Source organism: Microcaecilia unicolor, chromosome 11, assembly GCF_901765095.1.
Source record: "Microcaecilia unicolor chromosome 11, aMicUni1.1, whole genome shotgun sequence".
NCBI classification, from domain to species: Eukaryota; Metazoa; Chordata; class Amphibia; order Gymnophiona; family Siphonopidae; genus Microcaecilia; species Microcaecilia unicolor.
The window spans coordinates 203,322,671-203,343,260 of NC_044041.1; the positions used below are offsets into that span (position 1 = coordinate 203,322,671).

General features: G+C 43.3%; 1 protein-coding gene across 2 annotated transcripts in view; it reads right to left on the reverse strand.

Moving 5' to 3' along the window:
* Positions 1-715: 715 nt before the first annotated feature.
* LOC115480035 (zinc finger MYM-type protein 4-like) overlaps positions 716-20,590 on the reverse strand; it is a 129,493-nt gene continuing 109,618 nt past the window's right edge. For both annotated transcript variants that reach the window (XM_030218428.1, XM_030218427.1), the window contains exons 21-28: positions 17,594-17,773; positions 17,232-17,326; positions 16,973-17,144; positions 15,596-15,747; positions 10,376-10,487; positions 9,810-10,058; positions 3,204-3,333; positions 716-2,228 (exon numbers count right to left, since the gene is read on the reverse strand). In XM_030218428.1, coding sequence (XP_030074288.1) covers positions 2,021-2,228; positions 3,204-3,333; positions 9,810-10,058; positions 10,376-10,487; positions 15,596-15,747; positions 16,973-17,144; positions 17,232-17,326; positions 17,594-17,773 — 1,298 coding nt within the window. In that variant the 3' untranslated portion in view covers positions 716-2,020. The remainder of the gene's footprint in view (positions 2,229-3,203; positions 3,334-9,809; positions 10,059-10,375; positions 10,488-15,595; positions 15,748-16,972; positions 17,145-17,231; positions 17,327-17,593; positions 17,774-20,590) is intronic.

The window sequence follows — 20,590 nt, forward strand, 5'->3', positions numbered from 1 at the left end:
AGATATACTTTTTATTTAAATTCACACCCTTGCTCAAAGTGCCAAAGTACTGGGAGCAGAAATGTCTCATGACAACTCCTTCCACATTAGTTGTGACCAGAAAAGGGTTACACTGGCTGAATGTTTTAAAACCTTGGTTACATTTCCCCTCAGAAACAAAATAAGATATGGGGGGGGGGGGGGGGGGGGGAGGGGGAGGAAACTTATAAAATGTCATTGCTTTGCCATCCGCTATATTTAAAATGAAAAGGAAAGTAGTGGGTCTATTACTTATAATGTTGGTACAATACAGCTTGGGGGAGGGGGGGGACGACAACCCCCCAAACCCCTAGTACACTCTGTTTGCCTTGTCTGGCACTTGATGGCCTAGATGTGAGCTTCTGCTACTATAAGCAGACTACCCAGTAACAAGAACTTATCCCAAATATAAAACAGCTTTCCCTTAGCCTTTGCTACTATATTCCAGAAGCACAGCTGATGCAAACAGCCACATGGTCTGCAAAGTTCGCATCCATTATTTTTGGCCAGTTCTTATGCTGTAGTTAGGGGGCAGAGAATGAGAAAAGGAAATACTGCAGCCCAGCCCAGGTTTCCTCAGGACAACAAACTCCAGCCATTGTAACTTTTCTTTCAGGAAGTAACAAGGGAGAAAAAAAACACTCAATGTCAAATCCACAGACTTTCAGATCAGAAATGAACACAGATGGACATCTAGTATAAAGAATCTGGGGAAGGTTTACTTCATCCACACAGCTCTGTGCATTAAAAACATATCTGTGAAATATTTTACACGCAGGGATAGAACTACCAGATACACAGATGTCAAAAAAAAAAAAGGACCATCTCCTGATATTCAAGGTAGTTAAAATAACCTTTAGTTACTGCTAAAAGAAAACAACAAAAAACAAACAGGGTAACATAACATTTGACTTACGGCTTCTAATATATCCAAGTGAAGTCCAGGAATTTTTATTCTTGTTGGGTAAAGCACTTGCTACAGATAGTGTGGGATAGTTCATTAATGACTGATAAAAACAAACCAAAAAGCCCACAAAAATAAAAGTTCTTTAAAAAAAAAAACTATGTTCCACGCATGATGCACCGGTGTCCATTTGTTACCTGTAACTCGTGTGTGTATTTTATTTGGGGCCTGTTTCATAGGAAGAAAAAAAATTTGTAGTTAATCTGCAAGGGTATCTCCACTCTTGAGATGCAGCATCACCAGCTGGAAATTGTCTTCAGATGTGAATGTCTACAAGTGTGCTACACAAGAATCTGAACATACACAGACTTCATTTCTAATCACAGTTCTGCTGCCAATGTAATACTGCATCTTGGCACCACAGGGCTCAGACGACTGCTGTGGAGAAGCTCTTCACTAAGATTCCATTATGCGTGACAGTGAAGGGACAGCTCCCTCCCCCACTCATTCTAGCTCATGAATGGTCCAGGGAGCAGAAAAGAAACTGGGGAAATGCGGCCATTTACCAAGCACGATGTTGAGCACCACAGGAGTTGCTTATGTTATAGCAACAATATAGACGGATGAATGGGCTACATGGTCAAAGTGCAGCCATCCACACAGATATAGGGTTCTGCAGCATGGTACTGTCCAAATTCAGCCTCTCCTGAGAAGGCTAGAAACCTGTACTACATCACCTTATCCCATCAGCTATTCACAGACACCTGCTTACTATACAAGAGTTTACAGAATACATTTCTTATTTCCCCACCTTGTCTGCACCCCCACTCCCCCTCAACAAAATACAATGATACAGCACACAGGGTAATCCCAACCGTTTGGTGTTTAAATATTTAGGACTGCCTTCCTCTGTCAGTTCCTTTTTAAAAAGATTTTGGCTTGCACAACCACTGTGGTTCAAATGTATTATTTGCAAAGATCATGGGTGTAGCAACTTTTTTTTTCCTGAAGCCCTGATATGTTCACAGTTTCTGCTCATGTGTATCGGGGAGGGAGGGATATAAGGGAGGATAGGCAAAAATAACTAGCCCACTGAAGTTAATCGGATAATTCGGCTTCTGAGTCCTCTGTTTTAGCTTTGGCAAGTTCTTCGTGTACCTCTCTCACCATGAGGATCCGAGTTAACATGCTGTCCAAGGTCCCAGGGTCTATAGGTAATGTGGAATACCACATGGGACTGTTAGGTACACAAGAGCGTTCAGGCTGAAGATAAAACACATCGCTCCTCTGCTTCACGCTTTCAGAACTGAGATATGAAGGCAAACGGAGAAAAAAAAAAAAACCAACATCAATATGATGGACAGACAGTACCTATATTAACACCAGCAGCAAGAAACAAGTTTCTAGTTATAGGAAAGTCAATTTAACCTCAGAAATGGGCTATTTCAAAACTGCCCTCCCTGTGCACAGTTAAAGGAATACATAGTTTCACAATTCACAGTTGAACCTAGCATTTAAGCAAGGGATTGCAATTTCACACTTTTATATTTTCATATGTATGTATTTTAATTAGAAGATGAAGGAGAACACGCAAAGTGTCTGTAAATATGTTTTCCTTTGAAAGTTGCTAAAGTAGGTGCCCACTTTTGTTTTAAAATTGATGCAAAGTCCATGTGTAAAAAGTATCCACACAGTTTGCAGCTCTACATATTTATCATCGCATGTGTGTGACGGAACCAGATTCTTCCAAGTTAGGTGACTCCTGCCATAGCTAAGATTGTCAAACACAGGGGGAATAATAAAGGGAACATTCAGATAACAGTTGTGAAGAAACTTGGGTCATGCAAATGTTTGACTGCCACACTGTAAGCACCAAGTTATACAGCAGAGAGTAGAAAATCTAACATCCCATATTCTCATCATAAGTGAAACAAGTCACCCTCTTGCCTGTTAATCCACATTGTATAAGCTCTTAGGCAGGATCACGTCACCTAATTAAATTCTCTCCACTAACATGCACATTGCTCCTGCCTAAACTCAATAGACAGTAAAATGCACTAACTTTGGTGCAGGATATAGCCATCAAAATTCATAACCAAATAGGGTAATGTTAAAGGTCAAAGGACAAGGAGTTTGAAATTTTTCTCCTGCCTTTAACAGAGACACACTTTTCCTAGATGTTTTAGTTTTGCCCAAATTTAGTTTATTAAAAAACTTCCTATACCACCTTTTGTCAATCACACCAAGGCATTTAAGAACATTTTAAAATTGTCACACTTACCATTTTGATAGATAAAACTCGTATAGTCTGACTGGACATCTCAAGGGATTGTCTGTGTTCTCTGCCATTTCCATCATAAACTGCCCCTCCTCATCCTCGTTTCGCTTCCTTTTACCCAAGGATAATTTATCTGTAGCCAGGAAGACACTGTCACTAGTCTGATTTGGGATTCTATTTTAGATGACTCACTTTTCCAAATCTGAACTCAAGACACGTTACACTCAGGTACAGCAAGTGTTTTCCTGCCCTACAGGGCTTACAATCTAAGTTTTCTACCTGAAACAATGGAGCGTGATAGGATTTGGCCAAAGTCATCAACATCGCCAATGGGAAAAGCGGTACTCCTTGGTTCTCAATCCTCTGTTCTAACTAGAAGCCCCTTACCCAGATTTTTATACCACAGCTACTCAGGCTTGCTCACATACTGAACTCAAATGCAACTGCCCATGTTACAAGCACTATGTGAAGGACTACTATGCAATTCTTCAGTTTCAAAGAATTTCAATAAAACATTTTATCATCTATAAAAGCCTGGTATTAAAAAAAAAATGACCATATAACTTGCTTCAGATTCTTCGAGAAGCTTTAAACAAAACAAGTGTGTGGTTGAAGAGGGTTTTCATGTGCCCTGAAACAAAACTACAGTTACCTTTACCATCGTTAAACCAACGCCTCAAGGGTACAGAACGAGGTCTGTAGCCGAGGTCAAGCAGTCCTCCAGAGGAAGAGCATAGAGGGAGGGACCCGGCCACCTGGGTGTGCCACCCCACAGGGAATAAGAAGCCCCTTAGGACTTACACCCTGTAATAGAGATCCAAGTGTGGGTTCTCTAACATTTACAACCCAACCTAGAAACCCCAAAGGGGTCTACCAGACTGAGTACACTGCACAGGCTGCACACATCTTCTCTCTGAGAAAATACTGGGTAGCAGAAGGTCTGCACAGGCTACTTGTATAAGAAGTTTTAGTAGTCTCCCTCTGCTGGTAGGAGTGCGTAACCCAAGCGTCTTTAAAGGTCTGGAGGGTTGCTGAGGAATGGTAATTTAATAGCCTTCAGGAATTGTATTGTGATACTCTGAATGGTTACTGGCCAAAAACCTAGGGCTCCCTGTTTTTCACAGTTATTCAGCTCTAGAGGGAAAATAACCCCCAGTTTGCTATTGAGGACCTGTGTCGGACCCTGCCCCACTTCTGGGAATATCCAGCAGTCAAGATATGCCACATTTATTGTACATTACCCTTTTCTTGTCCTTGGTTGCTGGTTATAACTTCACAATTAACTTACAGTTTAGTAAGACCCAGGGCTAACCAACTAGTGACCCCACAAAAATAAAAGAAAATAGTAAAAAAGGCATTTTCAGACTAACTAGCTTGATACATTGTTGAATAGTTTTAGAGAACTAAACCTTCTTCCTCGGGTCAGGAAATAATGTGCAAAAGATGGAACATAACGACAGAGCCAGGTGAACTTCTACATCCCAGAAATACCAAAGAAAAAGACCATGATCAAGTCTGATTTAATCATGAATTGATAATGAGTATGACTGTGGGTCAGACTGGATGGACTGTTCAAGTCTTTATCTGCCGTCACTTATATTACTATGATGATGCTAGAGAACAGGTCCATCATAAATATAAGTCATAGGGTGTCTGATTTCAGAATTTACCTAATACCAACACAATACTCAATGCAAAAAGGTAAAATAGACATTAACTGGATACAGTAGCATAACCAAATGGCAAATTATGGATGGCTGGCAAAATGGGCAGGCACAAGATTTCCTCTCTGCCCTCCACCCTCTCCAACTCAACTTTAAATATAAAAACCTTAGCTGGTGGTGATCTCCAAGCCACACTAGCTGAAGACCTCCAAAGACACCCGGTACACCATTATGCCAACCTTGGCATTGGGTGGCAGCATTCCTGAGCCACCAGCACCAACATATACTCAGTTTTTGTGTATACACAGCTCATACATGACAGCAGAGCAAGTGTGAGGTGCCAGTGCTGGTGGCTCAGGAATGCTGCCACTGACTACCGAGCTAGGCAGAAGGAAGTTCTGGGCGCCTTCAAAGGATCCTCCCGCCAGCTACAGCAAGGGTGTGACGCTGCTAGATGGACCAGAGCACAAGGGAAAGGCTGGTTGCTGAACGAGACCTGATTTTGATAGGAAATGCCACCATTTCTTGTCTAGTTAGGGAGGAGAGCACTCCTGTGTTACTCAGGGTGAAGAATTTTCAGGCAACAGAAAGAAATAATTTAATAGAGAAGAGCCCTTTGCTTGTGCAAAAACACATGTCAGGGTCCCCCCCTCGAGCTCATGCATAAGGCATTTTGCATACAGTACTCGATAGCTGAGATCAGTGGGGCCTCTCAGAGGGCAGGGTTCGGTTATGAGGGGCCATCAGGAACAAAGAAGCCTTGTTTATGTTGGATGAAGACTGCCTGGATGGAGGCTTGCTGACTTTGGTGCAGTCTGTAGACCTGAGTGGACAGCTCCCTGAAATGGGGAGCAGGCGAACTTGCTGGAAGAAGTGGTTCCTCCAGAAGATTCCATGGTTGTCAGAATTTTCCACAGGCATGAGATGCCCTCTTAAATAGCACTTTTGCTCTTGGCATTGCAGCTGGCACCAAGTGAACAGACCCATTACTTAGAGGGAATAAAGAAACCAAAATAGGCTTTTCTGGTACATAAATTCATGAAGGATGTCCGATGGTAGCAATATCAACGGCTAGATTATAGCCAATCCTGGTGGCTGACAGAAAGACCTTGTGTCTCCCAAAGGAGGATGCTTTTGTCTCAGCAGTCACTGAAAAGTCCACTATTTCAGTGGAAGGAGGTATAGCCCTCAAGGATCCACAAGGCCTATGGAGGCCTTGCTCAAATGGTTAGTAGACAGCTAGTGGTGACAGCAGCTTATTCTGGGCTAAGTAGATGCCCGAGGACTCTTTGGAAGGAGATCTGGGGGAAATCTCAGGAGCAGCTTGATTAGAGATGGCTGTCACTTACCTAGCAGATGCTCTGATTTGATTTGTGTCTCTGTCAAGAGCATAGGCCTTTTGGTAGCAGTGCGCTATTTTTTGTGGTTCAGGTCAACAGATGTAACCTCTTGGGGCGACTTAGTAAGTTACCCTTTAAGATGTTACTATTTGGAGAGGATCTTGGGGAGGCCCCATTTAGAATACTTTGTGCAATTTTGGAGACCGCATTTTCAAAAAGATATAAACAGAATGGAGTTGATCCAGATAGCAACTACAAAATTGGTCAGTGGTCTTGTCACAAAGCATATGGGGACAGACTTATAGACCTCAACACGTATAGTCTGAAAGAAGGGAGAGAGGGGATATGATAGAGGCGTTTAAATATCTCCATGGCATTAATGTACAGCAGGTGATCCTTTTTCAAGTGAAAGAAAACTCTGGAATGAGAGGGCATAAAATGAAGTTACGAGATTACAGGCTCAGGAATAATCTAAGGAAATACTTTCTTATGGAAAGGATGATGGATACATGGAATAGCCTCCTGGTGGAGTTAAAAAGACTATCTGAATTCAAGAAAGCATGGGACTGGCACTTGGGATCGCTTAGGGAGAACAAGAGGCTGTGGATGGACAGACTGGATGGGCCATTTGGCCTTTATCTGCCATCATGTTTCTAGGTTGCCATTTTAAATTTTTTGTACAGTCTTTTCACTCTTACTACAACCCTTGAGAACCTTCCCAAAGATGATGGTGGTTGTAGCAGTGGTGGCTTTGTGACAAGTATTAAGTACTGGCTCATTCCTATATGGATGATTAGCTGATCAGGACAAAATTCTATCAGAAGAGCAAGGCAGTCGCCACTTGAACAATCCAAATGTTTGCAAGATTAGACTGGGCGATCAATGCAGGCAAGGGCAAGATTGCTGCCATCTCAGATGATAGAATATTTAGGAGCCCTCTGACACCTGAGGAGGGATGGTGTTTTTGACTAAGGAAAGAAGAATTTGGTATTTGTAAGCCACATTGAGCCTGCAAAGAGGTGGGAATATGTGGGATATAAATGCAGAAAATAAATAAATAAATTGCAAGGTCAAGTCAGGAACCAACTCACAATGCACAATCTGAGACCTTGGGATCAATGGCAGCAAGTGGAGCTAATGCTGTGGGGTCAGATTTCATATGTTCCCGTACAGAAAGCCCTACTTTCTCGCTGGTCCTTTAACAGTCAATTTGGTTGCTTGGCTTTCTCTGCAGAATAAAACCAGATGAATTTAGCATGGTGGCTTCAGGGGTTGAGGCGGAGGTAAGGAATAGATTTAGAGACCATGGTCTAGATGCTGGGGCGAGCTTTTTCAAAGTCAGGTGGCCCAGAGATGGTCTGGATGTTGGGGCGAGCTTTATCAAAGTCAGGTGGCCCAGAGATGGTCTGGATGTTGGGGCGAGCTTTATCAAAGTCAGGTGGCCCAGAGACGGTGGTCAGAGCTGTAAGCTTTGTGGCCCATCAACTGTTTAGAGGCGAGGATGATGCATTTGGCCCTGAAGACTTTCAACCATCTACTGCCAAGGCAGTGTGGCTGTTATCAGACAATATCAAGGAGTAGCAGATGAGATTGAGGGCTAATCTAATGGGTGGACAGCAAACACTAGCTTTGTTGGCAAAGCAAGTGGTCAGGATTAGCAATGTTTAAGTGGATCAATAGAGCAGGAATACTCTGGATCCTGGCGACTGGTGGAAGACGTTTGACAGCCTTGTCAAATGCTGGGGAACAATAGTGATGATCTTATGGCGATAGCAAGAAAAAAAATTCCTTATTTTTTCAGGTGAAGAAATGAGCGTCACTCTGCAGGTATAGATGTGATACTTCATGTATGGCTGCAAGAAATTGTTCTACATATTTTTCTGTAGTCACTGTTGGGCCGAGTCATTCAGAGTCTAGAGGGCCATTGGAGGCCTGTAATGTAGAGGATCCCCTGGAGCTGCTGGGTCCAAACTGGATGCCAGACATATCTGATTCTGTCTTACATCTTGGCTCTTGAGAGGGCAAGGTTGCAAAAGAGCTTATTCTGAACACAGTCATAGGTACTCTTTTGTCGTCATGAAAGTCACAAGAAATAAGAGTTGTCCCTGCTGGGTTGTGGTTCACAAATTAACATTGAATACAATAAACATACAATTCAATAAAATAACAAATCAGAACACATTAATTAAAACTATGTGAAAACAGCCAAGCTTTTAACAATTTACAACCAAGGGTCCATCTAGCACAGTATCCTGTTTCAATAGTGGCCAGTCCAGGTCACAAGTACCTGGTAGAGAGAGAGTCCCAAAAGTATCAAGGTTCCATGCTACTTAACCCCGGGGATATGCAGTGGCTTAGGGATTTTTCCTCTGAGAATCTGTCCAAACATTTTTTTTTTAACCCAGCTACATTAACTGCTTTTACCATTTGCTTTGGCAATGAGTTCCAGAGCTTATGTTGAGTGAAAACCATTTGTTTTTGTTTTAAATGTGCTACTGTGAAACTTGAGTGCCTCCTAGTCTTTGTACTTTTTGAAAAAGTAAACACTGAATTCATATTTACCTATTCCGCTCCATTCAGGATTTTATAGATCTCTATCATATCTCTCCTTAGACATCTCTTTTCCAAGCTTAAAAAAACTGTAACCTCTTTAGCCTTTTCTTATATGAAAGTCCTTTCATCCTTCTTAATCATTTTGGTTGTCCTTCTCTGTACCAATTCTAATTCTGCTCTTTTTTAAGATGTGGCAATCAGAATTGCAATCAATACTCAAAATGTGTGGCCTCACTATAGAATATAGAGGGCATTATGATATTCTTTGTTCTATTCTCTATTCCGTTCCTAATAAGTTCCTAACACTGTTTCCCCCCTCCCCCCATGCATGGAAACTTCCCTCTCTTTTTTAAATGTTCACTGTGGCCCTTCAAAGAATGTTTAGGGACCTCCCTTGTATATGGTATTGCACCACGAAGGATGGTTTTCATGGTGTCTTTCCGTTATATGCTCTTTATGTTGGCTGACCATGATTGATCTTTGGAAGCAGGAGAGTGTGTGACAAGTTTCAACACAGGCGTTTTTTGAGGGTTCATCTCGGATATGTGCGATTACAGTTTACATATCTGCATTAATACCTGGCACCATCGATCTGTAATTCATTTAACAGCAAATATTGTATTCTTGACCCCTGAGGTAGGCGGTTCCACCACCGAAACACGGCCCCGTGTTGGGTCTTTGTTTGGTGCAATAAAGAACTCTGTGATAGACCTTCCCTGTGTTGAAGCTTGTGTCACACTCTCTACTCCTTCGTTTCCTTTGGACTTCACATAGAGGTGTTCTCATCATCTTTGGAAGCATCACCCTGCTGTATCAGCATTGTATATATATATATGGCTTTTATATTTTCTTATTTGGCTCTCTAATACTCCAAGTGATTAATCATATGGGATTCTGACACTAGTACAACAAAACAGGATCTCCTCCCCAGTTTTTCCACATGCAACTCCCCCACAGTCTTCTACCAGTGTTCTGCATAGCATATTTTCATTTCTTTGGTTCCACTCTAGCAAATATTTTTGCTATTGATAGTAGCTACAAAAACTGCATACCTGATTCTGTCTCTGGCTTTTGAGGAGGAGGGAGGAAGCGCAAGCATGTTGTCTTGGTGTTGTACTTCAGAGTTTTGGTACGCCGCATCACAAAGGCAAAGGAAAGCTTCTGATGTTCACCAACTGTCTTTAGCTGGAAGTATTTGGTGGTGAAGAAAAGCAGTGTGTTCAGTAGAACAATAGGAGAATATGCACCCAGCTGTTTACATTCCCAGAGGTGTTCCTCTTCAATCCTTGAGAACATGATACCTGATGGGAAGCCATGGAACCACAAAATGATAAACTCAGGAGAGATGCACAGCAACAACCAAAGGATAACTGGCTTTATCCCTTAAGATGCTAACCAAACAAACATTGTCAGGGCAACAGAAAACAAATGCATAGATCCAAAGAGCCCCATATATGAACCTTATTGTAAAACCAAAAAGGCAACAGGCCTGAAGCATTGTTATGGGAGTTTGCCCTGGTGGCGCCTTTAAAATCATAGCGACATATTCCTCTAACAACCACTACTGAAAACAAGCCAACTAAACAAAATCACTCTAGCTAGGAAGCCTGTGTCCTACCGTTTGAAAGTACTGTTGGTTGCCAGCTTTTCAGCAGTTTTGTGAGCTCCACCATAAACCTGGAATAGGGTTCTGTGAAGATATTATCTATTCTACCATTCTCAAACAGGAACTATAGGAACAGAGACAAAACCAGTCGTTATTGTTTCAGTGAAATGGCTCAATAGGTTACATATGATACGTATTTCCCTTGTCCTCAACCCCATTTTCTTGTCACTGAGGAGAAAAATAAGAAATTTAGTCTTCAGTTAATTTCCTTTCCTTGAACCCTGCTAGACCAGTCTAGATACACAGATTTATGCTACTGTGCCAGCTGATGGAGACAATGATCTCAACCTTTTAGTGACATTACCATTATATAGAAGTGGGGCAAGGAAATTAATAGAAAGTCCACTGAGAAATTAGAAAGATTAAAAAAAATTAATTTGTGTTTTGATACATTTTTACCTATTTTATAAAGAGCAACCATTAAAATGTCAAAACAGAAAAAAAATGCACAATAAAACATTTTTAAAATGTGTCAATTCCCCTAAGTTCCCCTGAAACTTGTGAACATGTGTTTTTTTTTTTTTTAATAGTACTGTACAGTGATCAAAATATTCAGGTACAATATGTTCTCAAGTCAAAGAGCTTACAAACCAAGTGGGTGTCTGTGGTAATAGGAGATCATGACATGGCGTAAGGAGGAATGTTAATGGTAGAGAGAAATTTAAACTCTCGTTTCCATGGTTGTCAGCCCATTGCTTTAACTACTAGGCCACTTCTCCAATTTGAAAGCAAGGTCACTATCTGTAACAGGGTTCTCGGTGGACAGCAAGGTAAGTAAGCCACACATCAGTGGCAACATCCAATAGATAGGAATGCAACTATCCTTTACAGCCTTTTATAGGGCTGTGGTAGAATGAAGATGTGACCGGAGAGCTAGATTGAGTGTTCTCCATTCCTCAGTCAATGTGTACAAGCCAAAAGTAACATCTTAAGAACTTTATTAACTTAATTGAGAAGTCACGCGAAGAAAACAACAGCCTGGATACCATTAAGCACAACCACTAAGAGCACCATTCCTCTCCTTTTGCACCTAAGCATCCTTCTGGTTTTGGCCATCATCTTTTCTGCCTGTTTGGCCATTTTAAGATCATCAGGTATGATCACACCCAAGTCCTTTTCTTCTTTTGTGTACAGAAGTACTTCACTTCCTACACCAGGGGTGGGCAACTTCTGGGGCCGCAACCGAGTCACGTTTTCAGGATTTTCCCAATGGATATACATTTGTATGCACTCTCTCGGTAGTCACTGCAGGCTTTTGAGTAAAAGTGTCACATGATCATATTGGCAATAACCATAAATCATTTTAGCTGCAGTATTTTGCAGTAACTGCAATTTGTTAACAAGTCTTAAATTTAATCCAATATACAGGACACTGCAATAGTCCAATTGAGATACAATAGCCTGTACCAGCATACAAAAAGTGTTCTGTAAAACGACAGATCCAATTGTTTTCAATTGTCACTATTAAAAAAAAAAAAAACTCGAGTCAAGTAATTTATTTGAGATTCCATCATTAGTTGGGTGTCTAATACAATCCCCACAACCTCAGAGGATTTTTCAAACAACTGTTCTCCCGAAGCAATTACAGGGTACCAAAGACACATTGCAAAAAATATAGTAATTTTGTCTTAGCTGCATTAAGCATTAACAGATTGGACCACCCCTCTGTGTTGGAGAGGTTGTGAGGAACGTGGTACTATGGGGCATCTTTGGTGGACCTGTATTTATTAGAGCCCAAGCCTGTTGGAGAGCTATTCAACATCGGCTGTGTGGCTGGTTGGCTCACCCAATCCCATGGCTGCCTGCACTTACTACCTCTCAATCTTTATGGGTCCGCCATGCAATGATACCGGCCTATGTGACTTTGGTATCTCTTTGGAAACAACCTAAGGTGCCATCGCTCATGCACTGGTTGACCAAACTGTGATACATTTATGATATGGAGCGTTTGGTGGCTGTTCAGAATCATAATCTTGCTAAGTGGGAATCCATTTAGGAACCATTTCCGACTCAACTGTTCTAATGGGGAGGTTTTGCGGTTTCTTGAAGGGGAAATTGGAGGGGTGGTTTGCAGCTGTGGGACTTTTGTTATTGGTGGTCTGGACTTGGACCTGTTCTATGGAACACTGGGGTAGGGGGTGGGGTGTAGTGGGAGGAGTTGGTTTTAAAAATGTAAAAAGTACTTACTGGTGTAGTACTGGGCTGTTCCTGGTTTTGGATTCCTGTGTTTTTTGTTCCTTTGCTTTTGCTATACTGCGTTGGGCATTGGCTTTGTGTTTCTTATTGTGCCTTTAGTTTTCTGTTCATTGTGCTTGGAACTTTAATAAAAACTTCTCAAAATTAAAAAAAAACAAAACAAAAAAAAGTGGTGTCTTTACCTACTTCTCTTATTACAGTGGTTCTCAACCTTTCTTCTGTTGTGACACACCTGGCAGTCAACGCTCATGTATGTGACACACTGAACACTATAATTCACAGCTCAACAAAGCATATCTAAATATTTCATTATTTACCTGCAAGTTTAGTATGAATTTGCCTATTCCATATCAAAAAACTGTATGCAACACATCAGTCCCAGATTTCTCACTTGTCACACAAACAAAATAAATATGTATTCAAATTCTGGTATTACCACAGTAACAGCAACACAAAATCCCTACACCCAGTTACTGTGAAGCAACACAAAAACCTGTAAATATGCTACTCAAACTATATGGTGAACAAAACTTGGATAGCAGACCTGCAATATTTTCAGTTGGGGCTGGTAGCAGAAGTTTTTTTTTTTTTTTTTTTTGGGGGGGGGGGGGGGGGGGAGGGAGGAGGCGGCATGGTGAAGCAGAAATAAGAACCTACTACTAATAATCATTTCTATAGCACTGTTAAACATATGCAGAGCTGTACACATTATATATGCAGGTACTTTCTTTGCCCCTAAAGGGCTCACAATCTAAGTTTGTGTACCTGGGGCAATGGAGGGTTAAGGGGTCCTTTTACAAAGGTGCGCTGAAAAATGGCCTGCGGTAGTGTAGGCATGGGTTTTGGGTGCATGCAGAATCATTTTTCAGTGCACCTGTAAAAAAGGCCCTTTTTTGCAGAAAATTGACGTGCGACAAAATCAAAATTGCTACGTGTCCATTTTGGATCTGAGACCTTACCGCCAACCATAAACCTAGCATTAAAGAATTTGGGCGGGAATTACCTACGCGCATCTGCTACGCACCCAAAAATAAAAAAAATATATTTTTCAGACGCGTGTATCGGATGCATGCCAAAAATGAAATTGCTGCAACAGCCACGCGACAGTCGGGCAGTAACTCCCCCTAAGTAACTTGCCCAAAGTCACACAAGCAGCTGCAGTGGGAATCGAACCCAGGTTGCCAGGATCAAAGCCCGCTAGTCTTCGCAGTTTGCAGGCACTGATGGTTATAAAGGAAACATGGGCTTGATGTCTACCCCAAACTTTTTGTGACATACCTCCCACCTCTTGGGGACACACTGGTTAAGAACTGCAGTCTTACAACAATTTGTACATATTGGTCTTTTCGCAAAAGGCTGAAGACTTACCTTTTTCAAACATTTTAGTTTAGTCTTGATATTATGATTATATGGTTTCTGTCATAATATTGTAACCTGCTTTGAACTGGGAGTTGGCGGGTTATAAAACTATCATAAAAGTTGTAGTCCTCTATCTGCTGACAGGGTGGCATAAACCCACACATCTGAGCTGATCTAGCAGGATAATGAAGTACATTTTCAGGGAGCACTCTTATCTAGAGCAGACCTTTTCTTGCAAGAATGCTGTACTTTACCATGGAATAAAGAATGTTCAACTCTGGGTCTTGCCCTAACATAAGAATGACTTCTTTAGTGTCTCAAAGCAGCTCAGTAAATGTTATCCATCAAAGAGTGTATGTTTTATAAAAATGCCAACCAGTGGCGTAGCTACGTGGGGCCTGAGGGGGCCGGGGCCCCCGCAGATTCACCACAGGACCCCCCCTCCCGGCAAACCCGCCCCCGCCGCCGCCTACCTTTACTTTTGCTGGCGGGGGATCCCACTCCCCGCCAGCCGACGTCTTCTCAGTCCTTCCTGCTCTTCAATTTGTTTGCTGACGTCCTGCACATACAACGTGCAGGACGTCAGCAAACAAATTGAAGAGCGGGAAGCGACTAAGAAGAAGACGTCGGCTGGCGGGGAGTGGGATCCCCCGCCAGCAAAAGTAAAGGTAGGCTGCAGCGGCGGCGGGGTCGCGGTGGGAGGGGGGCGGCAATTTCGTCGGTGGGGGGGCGGCGCCGGGGGGAGGGCTAAAATGTGCACCCTCCCCCCGGGCTCTGGACCCCTCACCCACGGAAGGCTGGCTACGCCCCTGATGCCAACACATCCATAAAAATTAGTGTAAAAGGGGAAGGTATAAAGAGAGCTTTATTATTGGGGTTCTGAGCATAACAGAACAGTTTAAAAGTACTGCTTCTCCAAAGTATTGAGCTCATGCCAATAAATTGGGTATTTTCAAAGCCAGCGCCCTCAGATATAAAAAAGGATATATTTATATTAATAAATACACCATGCCTGCCTAAAGATTCATGACCCAATGTACCAAGTTGTGCAAACAGCTTTTTGCTTCCTCCACCTCGACACCCTGGGCCTTGTTAGTCCACAAAGGGAGGGTTACCCGTTTCCCCAAGGTAAATGTTACTGTGCCATTGATCAATGAGAATCTGGGTCCACAGTTCATTACCCCAGGAGAAAAATCTTTGAAAGTCTCTTATATTATGTGCATGCTGCAGTAAAAAATAATTTAGCCTGGACAGTAAAAGGGCAGTAATCGAAGGCTTTTAGGCAAGTAAATGAACGTTCACCTGTATAAACACACATTTTTCAAGCTCCTCCCTCCACATGCACTGTTTGACAGTAAGCAGAATCTTACCTGCATTAATAAAGGTAAGGGGAGTGAAATCTCTACTTCCATTGTGCATGCTGGCTGCATTTTCCAAAAGAGAAACTTCAAGGAGTTTCCCTTTGAAAATGAGCCTGCAAGCCCATAGGAGCAGAAAGACTGCAGAGAAATGAAAATTGGCCTCCAAATTTGGAAGGCAACCTTTAGTGCATCCGTTTCTAAGTGTGGGAAATCAGGTACAGAAGCTAGCTATCAAATACATGGCTCAAACAGATACCTGTTGAATTCCAAGGCACAGATACAAGATACTGTCAGCATCATATTTATCTCCATTTGGTCTCCGCACTTCTAGGATAAAATGACATAAACCGTAGTTCAGCTCAGCGAAGGTGCATGAAAGGAGATCTTCCTTTAGCTTCATGGGGCGAACTGCAGAGAGAACATACAAAACATACTTAGATGCTTATATTTGGACGCAGGAAACAGACGCCAATTTGTGCTTTCTTTTAGCATGGACGCTTTAAATTTAGATGCAGGAAACAGATGCCAATGTGTGTTTTCACGTAGGGCTGCTGTTTCTCACACCCAGCACTTGCACAGGCTTCCTTCTGCTTCAAAAAGCAATCAGAATTGGTAAATTTTGCAGAAAGAAGCATGAGAATCATGAGAAATCTGCCCCTATCTGACCGACCGTTCACTTGTCTATTAGATTGTAAGCTCTTTGAGCAGGGACTGTCTCTCTTTGTTAAATTGTACAGCGCTGCGTAACCCTAGTAGCGCTCTAGAAATGTTAAGTAGTAGTAGTAGTAGTAGATGCATATTGCTAACTGCAGACACTACGGTCATCCCCATTTATCAGGTATCAGGCTGTCACTGAATTAAAACAAAAAGAAACAAAACAGGCATTTCCATTGCTGCTAAATATCTGCCCTCAGCCCAGTCAGTATGGTTAACTGGGCAGCAGCCTTGAAAATACAACCAGGATCCTGTTCAGGGGAGGGGGCGGGATTGGGGTTGAAAAAGATGATAGCATGACTTCCCTGTCACTAAGAGCCTGAAAGCTCATATACAACAAGGGAAAGGCTAAGACCTGGGCATTTCACTGAGGAATCAAGACTGCTGCCCTGGGAGTTTCCTTGAATTCTGCTTGGCCAGCGGAAGCAGACTGCAGACTGGTAGGATTGGAGCAAAAGAATTCTTACGGCACCAGTTCAGCATGTGATGCCATCTGCTGCAGACAGGATATTGCTAAATGCCTCTTCTGCACTACTCCTTTATTACAATGATCACTGAAAAGTTGTGATTGTCTGTCTCCATCACCCACATGTCTAGACTGGTCTATCAGGATAAAAAAAGGAAACTGACTTTGCTGACCTCCTCTCTGTTCAGAAAAGGACAATTTTTCTTACGTTCACTTCCTCAGACTTGCCCTTATCCATTAAGTCCTGCTTTTTACATACTAGAGAGAAAAACTAAAAGTCCCAAAATGCACTGAACAGAGTTAGATTCACACCTTGAAGAAATTACATTAACGGATCAGCCAGTTAAAAGTACAAACTGGGAAGGTACAACCAATTTCCTAAGCAAATTTTACTTGCTTTTCCTGCTTCTGCCTCATTCTCTACATCTTCCCTTCCTTTGACCTGACACATACCTCCAAATTTCAGCTCTTCCTGATCCTCCTGTGCATTTTTCCAGGCCACCCAGTTTTTCCAAGCATTTACCCCGTACATGTATTTCAGCGTCATTCCCAAAGCAGAGCAACCAGGGTATGAGCCCTGTATAAGATTTCTGGGCTCCACATTCACAATAGATTTTTTTCTTCCCTGCAGGAGAGTCCATAAATCCAGTCAAACAAAAATCTGTAATTCTTCTCTACAATCACACATTAACTGGTAAAACCTTCAACTTACTCGTCTTTTAGGTTGCGGAAAGCCATCCCGATGTCTCCTTCGCGACCGGACACGCGAGAGAATATTTGGCCCTTTATTAACAGGATCAAAAGCTTCTGGATTTGAAGAGACAGTACGAAAGGTTCTGCATGTTAAATAATGTCAACAAGCAATCAATGTATTCTTAAATTACCTACTTTTATGCCAGGAACTAACACTCTATGACTGCAAAGATTGGAAGCTGTACAGAGATTCAGTTTGAACACAACTGTAATAAATTTAGATTCCCAGAACCCCTGATTAGCAGACATTAACTGCAATAGCTGCATATGGTCAACTAGCATCAGAGTATGGCCTGCATGGATGCTGAAGTTTACACAAACCTATTGGGAGATCTGCCTCCAGGTCCTGCTCAGTTTCTCCCCTGGCAAGCTGCCTCGGGTCTGGTTCTACCTCATGAACAGCATTTGAACGCAGGGCGTAGTGGTTGAGCTCTTCCTCCCAGCTGTGTGGTGTAGACACTGCTTCCGACTCAAGATCGCCACTGTACGTGCTGCCTTGGTCTGAGAACCGAGGGAATAAGACTTCACATTCTTATCAGAGGAAAAGAGAATATCCACCATACACTGCCAGAGGTAAAGATGCATTAAGAATAGTTAAATATATATTTATTGGGAGCCAAACTGTATTTACTGGATAAGTTCATATTTTCCGAAAAGGGTAGTTAACACATTCCTTCCTTCGCATCTGCTCCAGACCATTCCCAACAAGTGAGTTTATGGCCTCCTACCAGCAGATGGAGAGACTGAGAACTACTAGTGACATCATTCTATTAAGCTCTGTGAAGTCCTGTGTCCCTCAGTATTTCTCAGTCTCCTCAGCAGATGTGAGGTAGGTGTCTGTGCAGCCCTATCCTGATGAGCCTTTTGGGCTAATTAAAAAATAAAGTTATATTGATAACTCCTGGAAACAAAAGAGATTGGATCACTTAAGAAAGAAGGAAGGAAGGAAGGAAAGAAGGAAGGAAGGAAGGAAGGAAAGAAAGAAAGAACTACAGAAACCCTTCGTGGGGGTGTTGAGTGATCTCTTGCCTGTCTTGGGGTTATATTGGGTCAAGGGTTCCAGGGGTGCACACTACATGCTGCGGGTCCCCCCTCCCTCCAACCACTGGCATCGCTGTTTCCCTTGCCCTAGAAAGGGGTTCCTTAAGGATCTCCTGCGAGGGAACAGAGAAACTGGTAGTTAGCAACAAAAACCCACCACAAATAGCTGCGACAGGCAAAGCTTACTTGGATTCCTTCCACAGTCTGATTCCTGCCTGTTATTTGGTAGGAGTATTTCTCTATGCTATCGGCCAAAGGAATGAGGGGTCTTCATTCTGAGGTGCATGCTTGGCGGATGGCGGCTCCCTTGCGGAAAGTGCGGCTTGCACGGTATGCAGCGTGGTGTCTTGCAGCAGCAGTTTGTGCCATCTGAGGAGGTGTCTGAAGAGTCGGCAAGTTTCCCTGTAGTTACTGAAGGGGGGGGGGGAGGCTGAGGCTGAAGCAGTGCAGAGTGCATTGGACTCCCAGTCCTTCTGACACTTGTCTCTGGCAGGAAAGGCCAGTCTCTTGGGCTCTCTCTTCTGCACAGGCCCAGTCAAAACAACCCTGTTTTGACCAGGCAGAATGCTGGGGATCCTCCTCCCTCTACTTCTCCACCAGGCCTTTTGCTTAAAAGAGTGTTTGCCTAGCTCCTCAGCTCAGGAACCCTCGGTGTCCTGGGATCAACTGGGGCCCTCTGGGGCCAAACGCCTGCATATCATGGGGTTACAGCAGAATGAGCAGGAGGTTTTTGCGTTAAGGAGGGATTTGGCAAAGCAGAGAATTGGCCCTAGAACCTTCCGGAGGATGGATCTGATCCTCCACTGGAAGACTACCCATCTGTGGTTAGATTTTTCGTAGGCAGGAGCTGCCCCTATTGACTCCCTGGTTTTACGCTGTTAGGAGCTGGAGGAAGAGAAGCCTTTGGCTCTAAGGAAGGGGGATCCTTTGCTGAATGATACCTGCAACCCGCCTAGGGTGGTTCCATTTAATGAGGACCTTAAGAAGCTGGTCAAAGTACAGTGGCAGCACCCAGATGCGCCCATCAGGTTTGCAAGAGCTATGGCTCGCCTTTTTCAGCTTCCAAGAAGAGCAAGCCAGATGTCGTTTGCCTAAGGTGGATGCATTGGTTACAGCAGTGACTAAAGGGTCATCCAGGTTGAGGGCAGCGTGGCTCTCAAGGACCCTCAGGATCATCACATGGAGGCTGAAAAGGGTTCTGGCAGATATTCCATCTACACTGTGGTGCCCAAGAAGGAAGGGTCTTTTCACACAATCTTGGACCTCAACAGCGTGTCAGTGCTCCAAGTGCCTCCTTTTCACAGGGAAACCCTGTGGTCAGTCATAGTGGTTGTAGTTCGCAAAGGGGAGTTTTACACCTCTCTGGATTGTCCAAAGTTTATCAGCACATTCCCATCCATCCAGATCATTGCAAGTTTCTACACTTTGCAATTCTGGGGTACCACTTTCAGTTCAAGGCCCTCCATTTTGGTTTTGCCATGGCACCAAGGACCTTCTCGTGGTAGCGGCCCATCTCAGGAAGGAGGGTGTTTTGGTTCATCCAAACTGATTGATTTGGGCCAAGTCCTTTGAGGACAGCAAGAGGGCTACCTCTCAGGTGGACAGTCTATTTCAGCATCTTGACTGGGTGGTCAACTCGGACAACAGAAGGCTCATGCCACACAGTCCTTGGAGGTTCAGTTCAATACCCTTATGGGCAAGGTCTTTCTTCCAGAACTCCAAATCTCAAAGATCCAAGTGCAGGTGCAGAATGTAAACAATGGCTTGTGAGATCTTGCAAGTGTTGGGATCCATGGCCGCAACAAATGAGATAGTGCCATGGCGAGGGCACATATACGCCCTCTGCAACAGGTGCTGTTGTCTCTGTGATCTCTGATGTCGGATGACCTTAATTCCTGTGATCTTGAGGCAGCCAGTGCAGGACAGTCTCCTTTGGTGGCTGGATGCTGCCAATTTGTTGAAAGGAATGGACCTGGAGCCTCCAGATTTGACCTTGGTGACAACGGATGCCAGTCTTGCTGGTTTGGGGAGGGGGGCACATTGTCTGGACCAGTGGTCTCCTAAGAAGATGCAATGGTCCAATTGCCATGTAAACCAGAGCCATTGTTTGTTCTTGTGCTCTTTCAACCTCTCATCATCCACAAGGTGGTCAGGATTCTTTCCGACACTGTGATGGCTGAGGTCTATGTCAATTGTCAGGGAGGGATGAAGAGACCTCTTCTGGTGCTGGAGACAGCTGAGTTGATGTCCTGGGCTGTGCAGAATCTTTGCGGGTTG